At 44.9% G+C, this 22,500-nt stretch overlaps 3 protein-coding genes across 4 annotated transcripts in view; 1 reads left to right on the top strand and 2 right to left on the bottom strand.

Annotated features, from left to right (window-relative positions):
- Nucleotides 1-664, top strand: part of slc4a5b (solute carrier family 4 member 5b) — a 17,272-nt gene extending 16,608 nt beyond the window's left edge. The window contains 1 exon segment of the mRNA XM_062558776.1: nt 1-664. This exon segment is cut by the window's left edge and continues 1,494 nt beyond it. The gene's annotated coding sequence lies outside the window, so the exon portion shown is untranslated.
- ubc (ubiquitin C) lies at nt 114-1,871 on the bottom strand. The gene is made up of 2 exons (XM_037484839.2): nt 1,765-1,871; nt 114-936 (listed from the first exon to the last, which is right to left on the bottom strand). Exon 2 carries the CDS (start codon nt 927-929, stop codon nt 240-242), a length of 690 nt encoding a protein of 229 aa, XP_037340736.1. The 5' UTR covers nt 930-936; nt 1,765-1,871; the 3' UTR covers nt 114-239.
- A 1,485-nt stretch (nt 1,872-3,356) lies between these two features.
- Nucleotides 3,357-22,500, bottom strand: part of LOC119226867 (seizure 6-like protein) — a 21,746-nt gene continuing 2,602 nt past the window's right edge. The window contains exons 2-17 of one of the 2 annotated variants that reach the window (XM_037485211.2): nt 14,591-14,911; nt 14,221-14,360; nt 12,698-12,893; nt 11,770-11,955; nt 11,241-11,412; nt 10,818-10,984; nt 10,333-10,527; nt 10,067-10,205; nt 9,786-9,982; nt 7,620-7,814; nt 6,840-7,031; nt 6,038-6,232; nt 5,274-5,309; nt 5,029-5,143; nt 4,787-4,892; nt 3,357-4,605 (exon numbers count right to left, since the gene is read on the bottom strand). In XM_037485211.2, coding sequence (XP_037341108.2) covers nt 4,576-4,605; nt 4,787-4,892; nt 5,029-5,143; nt 5,274-5,309; nt 6,038-6,232; nt 6,840-7,031; nt 7,620-7,814; nt 9,786-9,982; nt 10,067-10,205; nt 10,333-10,527; nt 10,818-10,984; nt 11,241-11,412; nt 11,770-11,955; nt 12,698-12,893; nt 14,221-14,360; nt 14,591-14,911 — 2,582 coding nt within the window. In that variant the 3' untranslated portion in view covers nt 3,357-4,575. The remainder of the gene's footprint in view (nt 4,606-4,786; nt 4,893-5,028; nt 5,144-5,273; nt 5,310-6,037; nt 6,233-6,839; nt 7,032-7,619; nt 7,815-9,785; nt 9,983-10,066; nt 10,206-10,332; nt 10,528-10,817; nt 10,985-11,240; nt 11,413-11,769; nt 11,956-12,697; nt 12,894-14,220; nt 14,361-14,590; nt 14,912-22,500) is intronic. The other variant, XM_037485212.2, reaches the window with a different exon arrangement.

Raw genomic sequence — 22,500 nt, 5'->3', positions numbered from 1 at the left:
TTCTACCAAAACCTGTGTAACTTATTGATGGAACAAACATGGATCCAATGTGTAATTAAATTGTTTTGCCTTTTTGAAACAATTCCATAAAATAAAGTAAAATGAAAAACACATTTAAAATTTTAGAATGTTGAACCTTTATTGAAACTTCAAAGAAAATGTGGAAGTGGAATAAAAGGAATGAGTGACATCTGGAGCCGGAATAAATGAGTTTACTGAGACATCTTTACAGCAGGAGATTAGTTGCCTCCACGGAGACGGAGCACAAGGTGGAGGGTAGACTCTTTCTGGATGTTGTAGTCAGAGAGGGTACGGCCATCTTCCAGCTGCTTTCCTGCAAAGATCAGACGCTGCTGGTCTGGTGGGATTCCCTCTTTGTCCTGGATCTTGGCCTTCACATTCTCAATGGTGTCACTGGCCTCCACCTCAAGGGTGATGGTCTTTCCGGTCAGGGTCTTCACAAAGATCTGCATGCCTCCACGGAGACGGAGCACAAGGTGGAGGGTAGACTCTTTCTGGATGTTGTAGTCAGAGAGGGTACGGCCATCTTCCAGCTGCTTTCCTGCAAAGATCAGACGCTGCTGGTCTGGTGGGATTCCCTCCTTGTCCTGGATCTTGGCCTTCACATTCTCAATGGTGTCACTGGCCTCCACCTCAAGGGTGATGGTCTTTCCGGTGAGGGTCTTCACAAAGATCTGCATGCCTCCACGGAGACGGAGCACAAGGTGGAGGGTAGACTCTTTCTGGATGTTGTAGTCAGAGAGGGTACGGCCATCTTCCAGCTGCTTTCCTGCAAAGATCAGACGCTGCTGGTCTGGTGGGATTCCCTCCTTGTCCTGGATCTTGGCCTTCACATTCTCAATAGTGTCACTGGCCTCCACCTCAAGGGTGATGGTCTTTCCGGTCAGGGTCTTCACAAAGATCTGCATTTTGGCACTTTAAGGAAAAATAAAAGTATTAGAAACACAACTTTTGGCAGTTACTAAGTACATCATTAGTCGATTCTCACACCATTTCCGTTGTGCAAATCAGCTGACTCGCTTACAATATTAAGAAATAAATTGTTTTATAAGGCATGACTATGCAGATTCAATAGTGCCCCAAATCACTGTCTTACAGGTTACCTGTACTCATTAAATTGAAAATGTCACGTAACGTTTAGAAAAGAGTAGCGAGCTAACATTAGCTACAGGGTAAATACCTCGATCTGACGCAACCATCGTCACATAGAAGTGCTTTCTAGCTAGCCGCTAACGTTAGCCTACGTCACAGTTTGACGTTACACGCAACACTCTTAAACGATTTATCAAACAATACGCACCGGACATCGAGCCTAAGCTCGACTTGGACAGAATAAGTACATTAATACCGAAGCAGAACGATGTTCAGCGAACCGTACGTTTCTAATCGTCGAGTCAGCTGACAGCTAAGAAGCTAATGTGGCTACGTAACACCGGATGTCGCAACAAACGGCCGCCGTTCGACGTTATTGTGAAAAAAAAGACAACGGTTATATCAAACGACGTCTCTTTTGTGACAACGTTTAATGATTAATTGTCTAATGAGCTAACCGACATTGCTGAAATAAGCTCCGGGGAAGCTTTGGGCCGCGGCCCGCTAAGCTAAAAAAACCGCTGACCTCACGCTAGCTTGTTGTTCAGTCGTTAAAACGGCTAAAATAAGGTACAATAAAGACATACAATGGGGTGACCTCAATGGCAGAATATATTCCCCACAAGCATCTTATAAACTTAAAATACTCACAAACTAAATGTTCCACAAGTTTGTGTTTCTCACTTCGCTTGACGTCGAAAGCCTTCTGATCATGTACTTCCGCAGAGGAGCGGAAGTGAATTTATAGTAAACAGTCTGATATCCTTCCGCGTGGAACTTCAAATATTAGTTGTCTACAAACACATTGTTAAGTAATTTAAGAAATAATTATACATGTGAATTTTTTATAAGAGATACAATAACATTTTTATGGGGTGGTCGTTAGTGGTTTTGATCTCGAAGTAGAGGAAATAACTATTCCCAGACGGTGCGGACGTATACTCAATAGCAACGGAAGCCATTCGGCGGAAGTGGTGAAATGTAACTGAGCCAAATATGGATCTTTTTACTCCATTTTAAGTATTTAAAAGTACTTTAGTTACTTCAACGATTCAGATTGACAAAAAACTGTAAATAAACTGATCCGCTGACATTTCCTCTCGCGCCACAATAAGGTAAATATATTAATTTCCCAGATTTAAAAATTAAGAGTTCAGGAAACTGAAACCCATTCTGTATTAAGTATCATAATTCTACGATTTCATTCTGGCATAAACTGCTGCCTGCTGATTCTTGCGTCATATTTCCCTCCTAATTCTGTGTCCATTATTCCATTTGTATCTCTTGGAAACAAATTCCCTCTTTATTGTAAATTTTAGTTTGTATTTCAAGAACCACGTGACCAAAAAGAAGATATTGATTTTAACAAACTTAGCACAATGATGCCGTGGGGGACAAATGTCACTATTATTTATTCAAACAAGCAGCATCGTTTGAGTCATGATCCATTCATTCACTTGAATGACTTACTAGCAGGTTAATCCTTTTTATTCTTTTTTGATTTCAGACAATCAGAACGTCTGGCTGAAATCTGAACCGCAGCAGGAAGCCCTGTGGAAGCGCCATCTGCTGATGAGCATCGCCGTGGCAACAGGAATCATCAGGACCCCGAACGGTAAACAACAGCATTCTCCTCCAGCCGGATGGAACTCTTCACGAGGAGTTCTGTCTCCAAGACGCCGTCGAGGTCTCCTCTCCAGAAGCACCAGGCTTCCAGGAAGAAGACGGCGTGTGACGGGATCAGAAGGTTGTTGATCTACAAGCAGCAGATTGAGCTGAGTACAAAAGAAGAGCTGAGAGGGAGGTGGAGGACTATCGCCGAGACACAAAGACACCCGGGTTTGGAAAGGTGACATCAAGGTTGTGAAAATAGTATCAAAGTGATTGTAAAAAAGATAATTAGGTTTTAATTTGTCCGGTTGCTGATTTATTAGATTACTTTCCTGCTTTGAATTATATTGAAAAATTCTTTGGGAAAAAATACATTAAACATTCTCTTAAATAAAAAAAAAGATTTCTTAAATCTTTGATGCATTAAATGTGTATCGTCTATATTTGAAAATAATGAGATATTTTGATGAACATGTAAATCTAAGTAGAAACAAAAAACACAGTGTATTGATTTGTCCACATGTCAATGAGTGCAATGATTTTGATTAAAGATGGTTTCTCCACCTGAAAAAATGACTCCAAATATATTTATATTCCCCCTAATTCCGTGTATATATATTTATATGTATATATAGAAGTCTTTTGTACATTTTTATTAAGTTTTACCATTTATTTAGGGAAACTGTTAACATCGGTCTTCTCGTAATAAAATGTACATTTACCAATCTGCATAAAACATCACATATACAGTACATCAAAATAAATACATCATGTGGTGGGTCGGACTACAGCTAGGCTATTAACAAACGCCCCCCCCCCCAATATAACTACATGACATCAGCGACGCACCAAAGCCTCCAAGGCCCCCCCTCAGGGCCCGGCCCCCCCCTGGGGCCTGTGCATGTAAACTACAACGACAACAACAAAGTCCACCCCCCATGTTCTTTATACTCATTCTATGGAGATATGAAGTAACACCTGTGGCCACTTGGGAACATGTTGCATATATCGACTCCATTGTTTGGGTCACGTGACCAAACCACGCACACCTCTTCTCTGTACTCATGAAGGTTCTGTTCCCACAGAGGAGCAGGACTTTATGTTGCAGTGAAAATCAAAGACACAAAGACAAAGGAGTGAAACTAAACCCAGAATCGATCTTCGATATTAAAACAGAAAAAGGAAAGTGTTTTCCTTCCTGAATCTCCTTCACACGAGGAAGCGGTTTGAAGCTGATGGGACGCTCCCGACTGCAGACAAGGACCATTATTATGAAGGGTTTTCCCTTCCTGGAAAACAAGCTACACTGACTCTCTCAATGCGAAGCCGTTAGCGGTAGCATCATAGCATTAGCGGTAGTGACATAGCATTAGCATTAGCTTCACACCGCTCTGTGTGAGATGAAGTACAGAAACGCTGCATTATTTCCTGTGAATTTATTCACTTTGCCACTAACAAATAGAACTATTACACAGTTAATAAATAGAATTACGTTGAGTTGCCAAATAAGTCAGACCATAAATAGTGTGATTTCATGAAAATGTGAAGGATTATGACGAACTCGCTTTTTTGTTACAGGATTTCTTTTCACCAAATCAAATTTGACAAAAATACTAAAAAGTGCTTCAGTCGTCATTTGTGTCCTGTCCCCTTCTCCTTCCCTTTCCTCCCATCCTTAACTCCTCCTTTCCTCACCATTTTGAATGTTCTTTAAGGATCTTTGTATCTTTTTTTTCCTCCGTCACATCAAACAAAAGCAGGAGGAGGATTGAAGGGGCGGGACATCGTCTGTTTGTATTTACATCGCCTCCTCCAGAAGGCGCAGAAGGGGGGGGGGGGTGATGTCCTCTCTCATATCGACACTTCATATTCTCGAGAATCCTGTCGATGAGACAAAAACACAAGACGTTACCAAACGAACCCATTGGTCGACCGAGCTGTCAATCAAACCCATCGTTAGCATTACACATTGACCTTTGACCCCGGAAGGCGTCAGAGATGTACGCCGGATCTTTTCTTGTCAGTTACCCCACTTTACTGTGTCATGCGATGCGACACTCACCCCCCCGCTCTCATACAGCGGGTTGTCAAACTCCGTCTCCACGGTGATCTGTCGGTAGGGATGAGGGTAGATCAGAGGAAGCCTCAAGTTGGAGTGATGCCGGCACCTAAAAACACATTTCATAGTGAATCAATAAATATATATATAGATGTATTTATATGTACATAACGAATACATCTTCAATTGAAACAATATTGTAAACAAGAAAAGTGTAAAATAATGTTATTTCATCAAATCCTCACCGCGTGACGTAGACGTAGGCCCCCCCCAGCAGCGCCGACAGCAGCAGGACGAGGAGGAAGATGGCCAGCGCCACGTTGCCTCCGTCCAGGGTGGAGCCGGCGGTTGCCTCGGCAACTGAGAGACAACGTTTAAACAAAAGAGGAACCGAGGTCAACGAAACAAACACACACAAACGGTTTATTTATATTATATTTCTGCATGTATGTGTGTGTTTGTGTGTGTGTGTGTGTGAGGTCGTACTCACCTTCCAAAGCATGGTGCCCAAAGCAGCTGTGGTCTGCTGCAAGACATGAGAAATGACATCACACATCCCGTGGGGTTTGTTTTAGGGCCGCTGCATTCTGTGTAGTGACCAGCAGGGGGCGACTCCTCTGCTCCCATAGACGTCTATGAGGAAATGACTCTACTTCTGTGTAGTGACCAGCAGGGGGCGACTCCTCTGCTCCCATAGACGTCTATGAGGAAATGACTGTACTTCTGTGTAGTGACCAGCAGGGGGCGACTCCTCTGCTCCCATAGACGTCTATGAGGAAATGACTCTACTTCTGTGTAGTGACCAGCAGGGGGCGACTCCTCTGCTCCCATAGACGTCTATGAGGAAATGACTGTACTTCTGTGTAGTGACCAGCAGGGGGCGACTCCTCTGCTCCCATAGACGTCTATGAGGAAATGACTCTACTTCTGTGTAGTGACCAGCAGGGGGCGACTCCTCTGCTCCCATAGACGTCTATGAGGAAATGACTCTACTTCTGTGTAGTGACCAGCAGGGGGCGACTCCTCTGCTCCCATAGACGTCTATGAGAAAATGACTCTACTTCTCTTGATTTATTCCCTCAGTAAACGTTGTAAACATGAGTTTATGGTCTCAGTCTCTAGTTTCAAGTCTTCTTCAAAGCAGCATGATGTTCATTTAGTGGATGATGGTCCATTTAGAGTCAAACAGATAGAATCAAATTTGATTGTATCATAACTATTAATATAGAAAGTATAGAAGTAAACAAATCTCACCCCTGCAGAGAGGGAGCGGCCCGCTCCAGAACGACGGGTTCCCCAGGATGCATTTAATCGCCGCCTCCCCGATGAGCTCATAACCTTGGTAACAGACGAAGGTGAGCGACTCGCCGGGCAGGTACAGCCTCTTGGACAGGACCTGGTAGCCATTGTCGGGGAGGCCGGGGTTCTCACAGGACACAGAGTCCTCCGCTGGACACAGAAGAAGAAGAGCAGGATGAAAAATAGGAAGAAGAAGAAGAAACATAGAGCGATGGCTGGCGTTGAGCTCCACGGACACATTTGACAGGCTGTGGCTGAGTTGACGTGACTCATGGATAATCCCCGCCCCCCTCCAGGTGGCTCAGAGCTGATTGGTACGGTGCATTAGCATCCATTTACATATCAAACACTTCACGCAAACATTAATAACCCTGAAAACGCACACAAGCACACACACACATACACGCACAGACATACAGACACAGACGCGCACACACATACAGACACAGACGCGCACACACACACACACACATACACACACACACACACACAGACACACACACACGTCAGAGATGAAAATCCTGGAGATGAAGCATCGTCTCTGACGCTGTGATCTGTGTCAGCGGAGGAGAGAAATCACAGAAACCCACTCATGTCAGATCACACGGCCGCGGGGAGGCAGGGGGGGGGGGGGAGGGGGGGAGGTTGCAGGCAGAGGTGGGAGGGGGGGGGGAAGGCTCACTCCTTCAGTTAAATTAGATGAGAGGCTACACAGTAAACCAGCACAGCCTTCAGCCTCTGAGGAACGTGCACTCACATGCACAGTGGGGGAGGCGGGACGTCCACACGGGGGTCCCGGGCTCGCGGCCGTAGCAGGTGACGGTGGCGCCGCCCTGCAGGACGAAGCCGGGGTTGCAGCTGTACTGGATGGTGGTGCCCACCAGCAGCTTGGGGTCGGACAGGGACCTGGTGGAGTGCTCCACGTGGCCCGGATCAGAGCAGTACATGACTGAGGAGGGGGGGGGGGGGGGAGACTTCAGTTTAGGGAAATAAATAAAACTGGAAGGCTGCTAAATTTTCAAAAGGGTGAAACAGATCAAATAGTGTCAAGATCAACTATTAAAAATATATACGAATAATAAAATAAAATAATACTAAACACAGTTCAGAATCCCGTCCTCACTAGATTTATTTAAATCTGTTGGGGTGCATTTTGTTCCTTACAATAAGTTCTAGACGATATTGTTGCACCATTTAAGAGTGAATTTCCAAAATAGCTAAATAAAAGATGCCGGAAAATTCTGTTATTGGTACCCTCAGAGCTCTGAGACCAACAGAGACGGACTAAATGTCTTCAGTCTATAAACACAGGTTTTATTTTTAAACCTCTTCACAAGGACCTCAAATCAACTGGGGTTCAACGTTTGGAAATCCTTCCTGTGCCTAAGAGGGAATGTGATAAGAAGAGGGAATGCTGCTCTAACGTGGCGGTTGACTGATAATGACGTTTTAGGTTTCTAGAGATTTCTAGGTGAAGTAGAGTGACCTCCAGCTGTGAGGATTCCTTCAATTAGCCATGAGACAAAGGGGAACTGACTTTTCTCGCAGAAGGGCGGCTGGGAGCTCCAGGAGAGCTCCAGCTGACAGGTGAGGGTCTCCCGGCCCACCAGGTCGTATCCGGGGTCGCACTGGTAGGTGATTTGAGCGCCGCGCACCAGGGCGATGTGGGACGTGGTCTTCCAGCCGTTCTGGATCTCCGGCAGGTCCGGACATGAGTCGTTTCGAGACACCTCTGAGAGAAGGACAAGCCCGTTAAGTCACCTTTTGATGAGCTGTAGCGTAATGTTTGAATGGAGATCTTGACTCAACCTTCAAACCCCATCTCCCTGGCTTCATCCTAAGGATGCAAGCTAGTGAGCGGCTCTCAGTTTCTATTCACAAGTTTTAGAAGGATCTTTGATTGTTTTCTAGTTGGTCTTGTTTAAAAAAAGGACAACGTACAATAATTAATACCATCTTCTCTATATATTGTGATTGGATTGGAACAATGTTGAGCATATAGCAGCTAAAGAGACTATGAAAACAGTCAAAAAATCCTCATCCAGAATCCACTGATGCTGATTGTAAATAAATACAGAATATTCATTATGTATTATGTTTAAAGAGAGAGAAACAAACCCTTTGAGCAGCACAGAGAGAAAAAAGACTGAAGGATGAAATGTTCCTTTATGTGACAAATATTTGTAAAAAACTAGAGGATCCAGTTTCTTAAAAATGTTTTGACCTAATTCTTCAACTCTTGATCTTCTTTTTTTCCATTACATTTTCGACGTTTTTCAAAACATTTTGCAACCATACATACTTTTACTTTTATTTTAAAATATATTTTAACCATTTTTTTTTCAAAAGAATTTTGACCTACTATTATTTTCATCTTATATGTTTTACTTTTTTCCCATGTTATTTTTAAACATATTTCAACTGTTTTTTAAAACATTTTTCAACCTTACAAATTTGGACTTTTAAAAAAAAAAATGTTTCGACCCATTATTTTTTTTTCCAGAAAACTTTTCAACCTATTATTTAAAAAAAATGTTTTGACTTTTTATTTTAAATTTTTTTTATCTAATGTTATGTTTTTTTCCACAATATTTGTAAACCCATATTTTTTACTTTTCTTTTTTTATATATATTTTCTTTTTCGACCATATATGTTTTGACTTTTATTTTTAAATATCTTTTGACACAATATTATTTTAAATTTTTTTTCTAAATCTTTTAAAACTTTTCAAATTGTCAAAACATTTTGACCTACTATTATTTGAATCTTTTTTTACATAATATTTTTCAACCCTTATGATTTTGGATTTTCTTTTTTTAAATATATTTTTCTTTTTTAAAAACATTTTTTGACGCATATATTTTTACTTGCTTTTGATAAAAAATGTTGAGACATGTTTTGATGGTTTTCTCATTTATTTATTTTTACATATTTTGACTTTTTAAAAAATAATTTTCAATCTTATATTTTTTTACTCTTTTCCCATGTTAATTTTAAACAAAACACATTTCAACTGTTTTTTTAAACATTTTTCAACCTTACATATTTAGACTTTTTTTTCAAAATATGTTTTGACCCAATATTTTTTTTCTTTTTTAAAAACATTTTTTGACGCATATATTTTTACTTGCTTTTGATAACATTTTTTGAGACATGTTTTGATGGTTTTCTCATTTATTTATTTTTACATATTTTGACTTTTTAAAAAATAATTTTCAATCTTATATTTTTTTACTCTTTTCCCATGTTAATTTTAAACAAAACACATTTCAACTGTTTTTTAAAACATTTTTCAACCTTACATATTTTGACTTTTTTTTCAAAATATGTTTCGACCCAATATTTTTTTTTCCAGAAAACCTTTCAACCTATTATTTAAAAAAAATATTTTGACTTTTTATTTAAAATATTTTTTATCTAATGTTATTCAACATTTTTTCCCAGAATATTTTTAAACCCGTATTTTTTACTTTTTTTTATATATATATTTTCTTTTTCGACCATATATGTTTTGACTTTTTTTCCATCTTATTTTTAGACACACACTGTTTTGATGATGTTCCGAAACATTTTTGCCTTCACATACTTACTTTTCTTTTCATAACAAATTTGGACATTTATTTTAACACAACAGACGCTGTCACACACACACACACACACACAGACAGACAGACACACCCGCAAACACAAACACCCCCTCACCCATGTAGTTGATGATGAAGCCCTCCCCCTTGCCAAAGACGAGTCCGGCCGGGTCGGAGTGGAAGGTGACGGTGAGGTCGGGGGTGGTGGAGGAGAGCTTGAAGGGGCCGGACCCCCCCACGTAGCGGCCCAGGATGCGGGTGGTGACCTCGTCGCCGTCGGTGATGGTCAACATGTCGCTGTCGCTGATGTTCAGTCTGGTGGAGACGGACAGTCAGTGACATCAGGAAGCCTCAGTTCGTTTTGTGATTCTGGTGATGTCACGAGTGTCTGATTCTCACAGCTGGACGTCCAGCAGCACCCGCTTGTCCTCCCCGACGTGAACCGTCCAGCTGCAGTCCTCCCCCTCCCCGTACCACTCGGGCCAGTTGGGAGACAGAATCACACCCCCGGGACCGCCGAGGTCTCCTCCGCACTGTGCTGCAGAGGGCGAGAGACAGAGAGACAGAGAGAGAGAGAGAACGAGGGGCACAGATTAAAGGTTAAGGTATTTCTTCTGGTTTAGGGTTATGTTTATGTTTAAAGAATGAAGAGAACATCTCAGGACCTTTGCACAGCGGCTCGGTGTCGTTCCAGTATGGATCCCTGGCGCCGACGCACTCGATGACGGGGGGGCCCTGCTCCAGCGCGTGACCCGGGTCGCAGGTGAACTGGATCACGGCCCCGACGCCGTACAGCGGGTCGGAGGTGGTGAAGTTCCCGTTCTGGAGGTACGGCTCGTAGCAGTGGCCTCGCTCGAAGGCTGCGGAGCAAAGAAATCACAGCTGGTACATGAAGATGACTCAAAGTGTGAAGGAACGTTGGTTCTCTGGGTTCCTCTTGTCCTCCCTGAGGAGGACGTTGGTTCTGGTGGTTCTCTGGGTTCTTCTGGTCCTCCCTGGGGGAACATTGGTTCTGGTGGTTCTCTGGGTTCCTCTTGTCCTCCCTGAGGAGGACGTTGGTTCTGGTGGTTCTCTGGGTTCTTCTGGTCCTCCCTGGGGGGCCATTGGTTACGGATAACTAAACGCTGATGGGATGGAGGTTCCTTCGTACCTTCGTAGCGGATGTTGAAGCCCGTGTTGTGGTCGGGCCGGTCGGTGATGAACTGGATCCTCACTGCCGGGCCTTCGCTGATCACCCCCTCGAACGGGATCTGGCCCCCCCGACCCGAGTCGAACAGCACCACAGAGCCGGCGTCCAGCCCGCTCCACAGCACCAGCCTGTGAGGGAGGGGGGGGGGGGAGGTGAGGGACACTGTGAACCTGGTTCTGCACAGTTCTCTTCTACTCGACTTCGTTCATCTAACAACTTCAGTTATTTTACTAATTCATGTTTCCTACACAAAAATAGTTCCTGATTCAATTAAGTTTTCAACTAAATTCCTCAAAGGTATATTTGTTTAAGTTATATTTCATTATTATTAAAGAATAACTGAGATGTACCTGATGGATGTAAAAGAACGAAACGCCCTCCTACCTCTCGGTGACCCCCAGGGCCAGTCTCTCCAGGTGGAGGTGCAGCCTCTGGTCTTTGGGGGCCTCCAGGGACCAGGAGCAGGAGCGGTCCTGGGTGGCGTTGGGCCCGTGGGGGGGCGAAGGCGACAGAACCCTCCCCACTGTGGCGTTCTTCACTGTGCCTCCACAAAGAGCTGCAGAGAAGGAGTTTACTTATTTAAATATCTGACAGCACGTTGCTGCTTTGAAAGATGCTGCATGAAGAAGGAGGTTTTTATTCATGAAAATAGAAAAAAGTTGAGAGATTCTCTTTTTTTTAACTTACTTATTCTGTGTTTTGAAAATTGAAACTAACACGAAAAAGAACACGAAGAACATACTTCTCTCTTGATTTATTCCCTCAGTAAACATTGTAAACATGAGTTTATGGTCTCAGTCTCTAGTTTCAAGTCTTCTTCAATGCAGCATGATGTTCATTTAGTGAATGATGGTCCATTTAGAGTCAAACAGACCATAAAGAGTCCAAATAACAACCTGCAGTCTCCGCTCACCTCTGCAGGCCGGCACCTTGCCGCTCCACACCGGCAGCGAGGCGTTGAGGCAGGTGAGCCGCGGCTCGCCCTGCAGGTGGTAGCCCATGTGGCAGTGGAAGCGGGCCGTGCCTCCAGGCAGCAGGTCCAGCACCGACACCTCCCCGAAGTGAGGCCTCTTCGGAAGAGAACAGCTCAGCCTGAAGACTGGGCCAGAAGATAATAAGATGGAGATCAAGTAGACCTCCACTATTGGTCAAAGGAAAAGACCCGCCGAAAACATCGTCATTAGCATATCGCTAGCATAACGCTAGCATAACGCTAGCATAACATAGCACTATTGTTTTATAGCTCTTTCCTTATGCCTCCAATTCTGTTGTTTTCTGAGATTCCCGTTTAGCGAGGTCTTATCATATTTACTTCAGCACAGTTTACTGATGAAAAAATACAGATTTGTTACGGAGCCGCTGGCAAAACAAGAGGAGGCTGAAACTCCTAGAAATACAAGTTATGAATTATGGATTAAAGTCAGTTTAAAGCTTCTTATAAAGGAGAATATGAGGTCATGTTTTGGTTTCTAATTTATTTGGAGGATCACTTGAGAAATCAAACACCCCGAGGGTTGAATTTTAATTGAGTTTATGTAATTAAATAATCTTCGTCAACGCGGGGTGTAACATTTCTTTGTTTGTGCCGCTCGCTTTCCCTCGACGGCGTGTTCAGACCTGCTGAGTCGGATATCTGTGATTAACGGCTCAGGTGTGTTTTGACGCGTCCCGCTCTTGCTGTCATGTCCATCAGGACACACACACACACACACACACACACACACACACACACACACACACACACACACACACACAGCCTCCCAACGAGATGAGAGCCATTTAATCAGATCTCCCATCCGCCGCTGCGTGATTGGCTGAGGGGCCTCGTGATGGTGGCTCACTCTGGTAGTGCAGCTGGAAGACGCCGGCGCTGGCCTCCGGCGCCGAGCGGTAGTAGACGGACAGCGTGTTGGTGGGGCTCCGGATCACCTGACCCTCCACCAGCAGCGTGTGATTGGCCAGGACCAGCAGGGCGCCGCGCTGGTCAGCGCTCCGGATGGACAGCTGCTCGCCCTCCGACAGGTTCACGCTCTTCACCTGCGGGAGGAAATCAGCTGATTGAAGAAGATCCCTGAACCTCTAGTCGACCCCTCTGTGAGTCTCGATGCTCTAGAATAAAAGGCTAATAGATGGGATTTAGTTCATTAGATGAAGAAACTGGTAAAACTCTGAAGAGAGAAGAAGAAATGCGTTAAGAGGAAACTGGATGTCGAGAGTTTCACAATAAACTCCCGATTAAACTGATTCTATATTAAAAATCACCTTTTTAAGGGTGATGGACACAGATCCATATCCCAAATGTTCAATCAATGAGTGAAGCAGCCTCAGTGTGTAATAATAGTCTTTAAAAGTATAATTAGGAGGCATGAGTTCAAATCTCATTCACAGCCTGATTTATTCAACATTTACTTCATTTCTGTTGATAGTAATTCTGATAAATGAATTGATTCCTTTAGTGGAAACCTTCGTCTATGCAATGCATTTTGAGGGCGACTTTATCTAATGTTCTGAAAATCTACTCACTACTTGTAGTAGAATAAATAACCTTGTGAGGCTCAGTGAGGACCAGGAGGAGGTTCATGGTGATAATCATTAAATATTCCTCTAAAGTCTCTAAAATCGTCCTTCTTCTCGGGATCCGATCTGTTGTGTTTGTGTCGTTTCCACACCTTCATTCATTCATTCAGTAACACGTGACACCTGTGTGCTGTTGTAAATGACATTATGTGTGAGTGTGTGCGCCCTTGTTTTGCTACCTTTGTGAGGACACGAGGCCCCTAAAGGGAGCTTTATATGCTGTGTTTCCCTTAGAAGCCACATCCAGATGAAAAGTCTTTACAGTTGATGGAGGTCAACGTCAGAAAGACGACACGCCACCTGAGATAAAGTCCACCTTCATTCTGAGTTTAACATTGACTGCAGACAGAAGGCACTTTAATCCAAAGCTATTTGTGTGATTTGAGATTATGAACGAATGATGATGTAAATATAAATATATAAATGCTGCAGTGATCCGCGTCGAGCTGCAGACACACGGCCGTGAAAATAAGAGTCAAATGTAAAGAAGACATCACATAATAAACCGAATAAATGAGTTTCAGTTGAGATTCAGTCGACCTGAATAGTTTATTTCAGCTTCCCTTCAACGCTCCAAATATCGACTTTTAAATTCATGATTTATTTAATAGCTGTGTAGCTTTTTATAGGATTCATGAATATACACAAAATCAATATTATATGTTACATATTACATGTTTCATGATTTATTTATTTTAAATATATATTCATATACTGTGTATATACCACCTGCAGGTCGTCGTGTGTGTGTGTGTGTGTGTGTGTGTGTGTGTGTGTGTGTGCGTACCTGCAGCTCCACCCCGTAGCCGGTGTACACCGTCACGGTGTAGGTGCAGTGCACGATGGCGCCGGCGGGCAGCGGGGGGTCATCGGACGAGTCGATGTAGCCCTCCGGGTCCGAGAAGTTCACCATGCAGCTCGACAAGGCTGCAGAAGAGGGGGGGGGTGTGGTCATTAATCAACAATGAGCAATCACAGGGGCTACCCAGCATGCACTGGGCCGGTACCAGTGAAAATAATAACATGACCAATCCAGAGCGAGAGAGCGGCATCACAAAGTTACTCCACTGCAGGCAGGTCATTGAATGCATCGTCTGATGATAATGAATCACTCGGTAACCTCGGTAACCACCGGGCTACGTTTACCCCCCAGGTACCTGAGGACGCCGTCTCCGTGTCCTCCGTGTCCTCCGTGTCCTCCTGCTCAGGCGGCTGGGAGGGCGTCTGTGCGGGTGGGGGCTCGGTTGGTGCGTCGCTCCGGGGCTCCAGAGAACGACCTCCGGGGGGGGTGGCGACACTGAGCCCCCTGCCCAGGAGAGGCAGCAGGTGCTGGGGCAGAGTGGATGGGAGGACCTCCCCCCCCCGGGGGACGGGGCGTCCCTTCTGGGTCAGGACGGACGGCAGCAGAGCTCCGGCCTCGGAGCCGGGGCTTCTGGCTCTGAGGCTCTCGCTGGTGGGAGAGGAGGCCGCCTCTTCATCTGGGGAGGGAACACAGGGGGGGGGGGGCATTTTGACAGGTAAGACCAAAAAGTATATATATTCACAAAGGCCCCTGGAGAATCTGACACTTCCTGCCGAGCTTATCAGGACCCGGGTTATCTAGTGAGGACACACACACACACACACACACACTGGTGATGCTGTGGTGGAGAGACAGGGCAGTTAAGCATGACAGGAGCTGAGCAAAGGGGGGGGGGGCATGCAGAGACAGGAAAACCGCTCTGCTGTGCATGCTAAAATGCTATCTGCAGCAGCTTAGTTCAAAAACAGCACACAGCAGCATTCACACACACACACACACACACACACACACACACACACACCAACAAACTGAACATCACCAGTTTCCTCTACGCAGCCACAACATGAGCAGCTGTCGTCTCAGGAGGGATGAAATAAACACAGTTTTTATATCTGCAGACAGGAAATGAAAAGGATCTTTCCTTTTTTGGGGGGTTACCTCTCAAAGAGTCAGACCATCGAGGAACTCATTTCAGCTTCTACAGCCTGTAATTCTTTAGAAAGCCACTCTGCAGCAGATAAACGCACACACACACACACACACACACACGCACATCTTCTGACAACCCGTTTCAGTGTGAAATCCCTTTTGTCCTGTAACTGATCTCAGCTGGTTATCAGCGATGCGTAAGGACGATGGTTCTTATGACGAGAGCCAGCCGCCTGTAAAATGAGTGTAATGGTTTGTGGGTTTGTTCTGCTGATGTTCTTCTATCTGATGAAGTCTGGTAAGAGAAGAGCAACCAGAGGACGTGAAGCTGGACGCTTAATAATTCATGATGTCTCCCAAAACTAAAGCGTCCAAATGTCATGTACTACAACATCTCACTAGAGATCTCACACAGATGGAGGAAGAAACAGATCAATTAGCTGGTTTCCACGACAACACATCTGTGCTTTTGGTGTCTTTATTGTTTTGGCACAGTCATTTTCACTGTGTGTGTGTATGTGTGTGTGTGTGTGTGTGTGTGTGTGTGTGTGTGTGTGTGTGTGTGTGTATGTGTGTGTGTGTGTGTGTGTGTGTGTGTGTGTTCGATCACCACGAGGCGAACGCGTTGTGGGATTTAACTTTAACTAGTCCTGATCCTCTATGTGGACCAGGCTCAGGTTAGTCCTGATCCTCTATGTGGACCAGGCTCAGGTTAGTCCTGATCCTCTATGTGGACCAGGCTCAGGTTAGTCCTGATCCTCTATGTGGACCAGTCTCAGGTTAGTCCTGATCCTCTATGTGGACCAGTCTCATGGAGGATATAAGACCTTCTGTAGGAGGTCAAATGCGTGGTCTCTGACTGGAATGTCCAGAGGTAAAAGGTCACCTGAGGTCACACACACCTTTCTGTTTGCAGAAGCCTTGATGTTTCAAAGGGCCCCCCAAGGTGATATCTGGGGGACCTTGAGACCACAAAGGAGGGATCAAAGTGACGGTGGCTGGGGGGGGGGGAGCCTTTCACTGAGAAGGTCTTTGCAGAGAAGGTCTTTGCTTCAACATCTGTAGTTAGATCCTGAAACAACGACCCTCACTAGTTAAACAAGTTACAACGTCACAATTTCTATTAATACTTAATATCCATACTTTTACATTTTAGGCTTTAATTAAAGCATAGAGCTCGTTATTGGGTTTTGAGACGAACAGCTTCGTCGAGCCAACGAAACACGCTGGGAGGTCGAGATGTTGCTTCAGCTTGTGTTGTCTTTCTTTCACTTTGTCTCGTTACTTTCTTTTGTAACGTTGCCTTTAGTTAGTTAATAAACATCATCTGAGAAACGAGAGGAAGAGGAAGAAGAAGAGGAAGAGAGACAGAAAAGGAGGCAGAATCTAACGTTGACTTTCACCGAAGCAACAACATCGGCGAGGTTGTAGAGCGACGTCAAAAAGAAATGGAATAGAAGGTTTGAGCGGCGCTGAAACAACGAGGCCAACTGGCTCCTCGTTGTTTCCTCCTCAGAGAGAATTCTTTGTTTCCTTTGTCGCTGTTTCATTTGTATTCCATCAGACCGGCAACAACCAACTGGAATACATTCCTAGTCTGCCATGTCCTCTCCCCCAGGAGACTCACACACACACACACACACACACACACACACACACACACAGCACGACTCAGCCGTCTGACTTACAGAGAGCCGTCAAGTTAACGTTTCAGGAGCAACGCCGCCTGAATGAAGCAAAACTAATTCAATGGGAGGGAAGTTAATTAAATCCTGTGAGATGCTGAACCCTCAACATGAAGAGTGACGTAGTTTGTGAACCGTCATTTTAAAGCCTCCAGTCGGGGGGGGCTAATAATAACACAACGCTGATTGTTTATGTGACCAAAATGTTAATGGCCATGAAGTAAGTAAACGGTTAAAGTCTAAAAGGATTACAGCCTACAGACCAGATAACAGCCTGTCAATCATTGTGTAGCCCCGCCCTAAAGCTTCCCCTCCTTATGGTCTGTTTGACTCTAAATGGACCTTCAACTCATGTTTACTGAGGGAAAAAATCGAGAGAGAAGTAATTTCCTCATAGACGTCTATGGGAGCAGAGGAGTCGCCCCCTGCTGGTCACTACACAGAAGTAGAGTCATTTCCTCATAGACGTCTATGGGAGCAGAGGAGTCGCCCCCTGCTGGTCACTACACAGAAGTAGAGTCATTTCCTCATAGACGTCTATGGGAGCAGAGGAGGTTAAACTCGTTTTGTTCTTGTTTCTTCATGGCGTGTTTTTAAATGTTGAAAATAAACTTTTCTGAGCACCTCATCAACCCTGAAGTTACAATCTCCGATCTTTCTGCCTCAGGGGAACGTGCACAGGTGTTTCGATGCTCGAGGGGGGTGCTTGATTTACACACCTAGAGGACCTGAACCTCAGCGTTCATTAATAACCAGACCACTGCGGCTTCCTGATTTCCTGTGTGAGAGCAGACAAGTGCCAGCGCACAAACACACACACACAATCGCAGTGATTGATGTTATCTAAGAATTAACGGCTGAGCTGAGCTCGAGGTCATCGAGTGGAACCAAATAAAAACTGAAAGCAGATATCGATCCGACCAATCGCAGATGACCTCTGTGCAGATGCTCTATAACACACACACACACACACACATGCGCACACACTGACACACTTACATAAGCAGGCCTCCATATCATTTCCACATTAAACATAGACTCTAATTAGCAGACGCAGCCTCATTAAAGCTTGTTTTGATGGAAGCATGTTCACATTTCCATAATAGTTCTTAACGTTTATTAAATTAGTGTCCTGATTAATAAAGTCAGGGAGAATTTTTTTTAAGGAATTGACAACATCGTTGAACTAATGATGCAGAAGAGAGGAGGTTCTAATTAAAGCTAAACCATTGACAGGTAAAAAATCATTCAAAGAAACATTAAAATGGCGGCAGGTTAATGAAAATAAAGGAAAGTGACAACGCCACGCACGTGACCCACATCCTGAAATGAAAGAAATGTAAATCAATACTTAATCACATACAGACCCCCCCCCCCCCGAACGACCCGACGCTTCCACTCGCATCACGAAAACTCACGTTATTCATTTCTCATCCAAAGTGCAGTCACACACATCAATGACGTGCACAACAGCGAGCAACGTGTGCCACACTAACCTCACGTAGCATTAGCGTTAGCTCCAGGTACCCTGTCTCACAGACAGCAGGGGCTGATGGGACAATGATGATGTCACACCAGTATTTTCATATAATAAGAATAAACTGTGTAACTGCTGACGTCTTTAATAGTTTAGTCTTCACACTTTCTGCACGTCCTCTCTGCTTGTCTCAGCTGGACTCGGCCGTGTCCCAAAGAGGCGGGTCTTAGAAGCCGTCAGGACGAGTTAACAACAGAACAAGAGCGACCAGCGGCAGCGTCCTCCCAACAAGACCCGACCGACTGGACCCAGATCAGCCCTCAGGACCAGACTTCTACACCTGGATGTTTAGCTAACTAGTTAGCTACGTGCTAACGGCGTATATGACGTCGTTGTGTTAAAGTTAAATACCGGTAGGTACCCAGATGCCACGCACACAGGACCGTGGTGAGGACACACAACCAGGAAGTGGATCAAAACAGGCACATTTCATCCAAAATAATTCATTGTGTGAAGTTGGTCTTTCCTCCACACACTGATCAGGTGTTTCTCCAACAAACTGTTCATAGGTGCATCTCAATATGTACATATACATGTTCTAATAGATTTGATATGAATAAATGTATATAATATATTTATCCTTTGCAAAATAATGATGCGTGTTTGATACCTTTTTTGTCTGTGTGTCTATGTGTGTGTGTGTGTGTGTGTGTGTGTGTGTGTGTGTGTGTGCAGGTGCTCCTGCAGTCGAGCAGATGGCATCATCTGTGAGCTCTCTTCTCCTTCACACCTCCTCCTCCTCCTCCATCAACAGCCTGTTGGTGCAGCTGTGCTCCTCCATCTCCGTCCTCCCACCTGCCTCCACGTACACTCTCCTGCCCCCCCCCCACTCAACCCCCCCCCCGTGATTAATGAGATAATAAATGCAGCTTGACCGTAAAACTCTTTTCCTGTAGTGCGTGTCTAGTTCGTGTGTAGTGCGTGTGTAGTGAGTGTGTAGTGCGTGTGTAGTGAGTGTGTAGTGAGTGTGTAGTGAGTGTGTAGTGCGTGTCTAGTTCGTGTGTAGTGCGTGTGTAGTGAGTGTGTAGTGCGTGTGTAGTTCGTGTGTAGTGCGTGTGTAGTGAGTGTGTAGTGAGTGTGTAGTGAGTGTGTGGTTCATGTGTAGTGCGTGTGTAGTGAGTGTGTAGTGCGTGTGTAGTGAGTGTGTAGTGAGTGTGTAGTGCGTGTGTAGTGAGTGTGTAGTGCGTGTGTAGTGAGTGTGTAGTGCGTGTGTAGTGAGTGTGTAGTGCGTGTGTAGTGAGTGTGTAGTGCGTGTGTAGTGAGTGTGTAGTGCGTGTGTAGTGAGTGTGTAGTGCGTGTGTAGTGCGTGTGTAGTGAGTGTGTAGTGCGTGTGTAGTGAGTGTGTAGTGCGTGTGTAGTGAGTGTGTAGTGCGTGTGTAGTGAGTGTGTAGTGCGTGTGTAGTGAGTGTGTAGTGAGTGTGTAGTGGGGGGCTCTCATCACGCTGTTTTCTTTCACCATTTCATGTCTCATAGTCCGTTATCTTCCTGCCATCATTATGACGCTTCTGACAAGTTGGAAATGCTTCAGTTCCTCTTTGAAATCTGAAAGAATGAGAGCCAAAGACCTGCTCTGATGCTCTGGGTATCAGGGTATCAGGGTATCAGGGTATCAGGGAGTCAGGGTATTAGGGTGTCAGGGTATCAGGGTGTCAGGGTATCTGGGTATCTGGGTGTCAAGGTATCAGGGTGTGAGGGTATCAGGGTGTCAGGGGGTCAGGGTATCAGGGTATAAGAGTATCTGGGTGTCAGAGTGTTAGGTGTCAGGGTGTCAGGGCATCTGGTTGATTGGTGACTCTTAATTTCCCGTAGGTGTGTTGATGTGGGTGTGAATGGTTGTCTGTCCCATCCAGGGTGTCTTTCTCCCAATGGACACTGAGATCATCTGTGGTGGGGTCTCTCAGGACGGGAGGGAATAACAAAAAAGTGCTTTGGTGGTTTTAGTTTTAGTGGAACACACACAAACAAACACACACACATACAGAGAGACACACACATCTATGGCTTAAAACAGACATACAGTTAAGCCTCAGTTAATTGCCTCTATTGTAGAGAAGTGTCAGCAGCATCCCTGCAATCCTGCAGCCGGAGGGGATAATGACACACACACACACACACACAAACACACACACACACACAGTGTTATCAGCACTTCAGATGACGTTACGTAACCCCAACCTAAACTTCAACCCAGTATTCAATGTTACAATTATGTGATTGAAGTTATGGGGACCTGAAAACAAAGCGTTCACAAAATGAACATCATGCTGTTATCAAGAAGACTTGAAACTAGAGACTGAGACCATAAACTCATGTTTACAATGTTTACTGAGGGAATAAATCAAGAGAGAAGTAGAGTCATTTCCTCATAGACGTCTATGGGAGCAGAGGAGTCGCCCCCTGCTGGTCACTACACAGAAGTAGAGTCATTTCCTCAAAGACGTCTATGGGAGCAGAGGAGTCGCCCCCTGCTGGTCACTACACAGAAGTAGAGTCATTTCCTCATAGACGTCTATGGGAGCAGAGGAGTCGCCCCCTGCTGGTCACTACACAGAAGTAGTCATTTCCTCATAGACGTCTATGGGAGCAGAGGAGTCGCCCCCTGCTGGTCACTACACAGAAGTAGAGTCATTTCCTCATAGACGTCTATGGGAGCAGAGGAGTCGCCCCCTGCTGGTCACTACACAGAAGTAGAGTCATTTCCTCATAGACGTCTATGGGAGCAGAGGAGTCGCCCCCTGCTGGTCACTACACAGAAGTAGAGTCATTTCCTCATAGACGTCTATGGGAGCAGAGGAGTCGCCCCCTGCTGGTCACTACACAGAAGTAGAGTCATTTCCTCATAGACGTCTATGGGAGCAGAGGAGTCGCCCCCTGCTGGTCACTACACAGAAGTAGAGTCATTTCCTCATAGACGTCTATGGGAGCAGAGGAGTCGCCCCCTGCTGGTCACTACACAGAATGCAGCTTTGACTTTAAAGAACCAAAAATAGTAACCAGATGGTGAAATAGAGCCATACTGGTCACAAAGCCCCCCCCCCTCACCACCCTCGACAGACCCCCCCCATTGGGATGTTTTCTCTGAAAGTTTTGGTGGACCATATGTCAGAGAGGACGAGAAGCTGCAGCTCTCACTTCTGGTCCTAATGAGCACCGGGACTAATTGAGAAGTTGGCTTGTGCATCGCCGACACTGCTGCAGCCACACACACACACACTAACACACACACACAATAACGCACAAACACACACACTAACACACACACACACACACATAAACGCACAAACACACACACACACACACACACACACACCAAGAGCAACAAGGAATGAGGACAAACCGCAGCACATGAATGGAGGGCTCTCACTACACCACCTGTAACTAAACCAATAAACTCCTTTATTATAAAAAACAGCTCTTTTCAGAGAACAAAGTCCCTTTTTGAATCGATCGACATTCCAGGCTCATGTAGGGAATATTTACAATATACACTAAAACTACTTTACTCAATGTCATCTCTTTTTAAATACAGTAACTACAACATTTGGTAAGAGTGGTTTGCTCCATGTGGACTCCATCAATTAATTATTATCTACAAATGCTGAGGAATTAACGTTTGCATTTTGGTTAAAAAAATCCAATAAATACGGCCGACTTCCTGTGTCACCTCTGACCCCCGAGCCCAGTGGCTCCACAACACAATACCAGCACAGCGTGATGACAAAGGTCTGATGGCGGAGGGATGTCTTCACGGCGATGGTGGTCAGCAGTGAGGTGTTTTAATGGAGGTCTGTCAGCCTGTGATGCAGCCAAAAAACTAGAGAACATTCTGCATTAATGCATCTAAAAAGCTGCAGATTAAATATCTCACCAATTATTCATGACCTGATGATTGTT

This window comes from Pungitius pungitius, chromosome 18 (assembly GCF_949316345.1).
Source record: "Pungitius pungitius chromosome 18, fPunPun2.1, whole genome shotgun sequence".
Taxonomy (NCBI): domain Eukaryota; kingdom Metazoa; phylum Chordata; class Actinopteri; order Perciformes; family Gasterosteidae; genus Pungitius; species Pungitius pungitius.
The sequence above is the reverse complement of the archived record's forward strand: the minus strand, read 5'-3'. Positions and strand labels throughout refer to the sequence as shown.

What these genes read in the sequence shown, in the direction of transcription:
- ubc (XM_037484839.2), bottom strand. Translation starts at nt 929, where the DNA reads ATGCAGATCTTTGTGAAGACCCTGACCGGAAAGACCATCACCCTTGAG.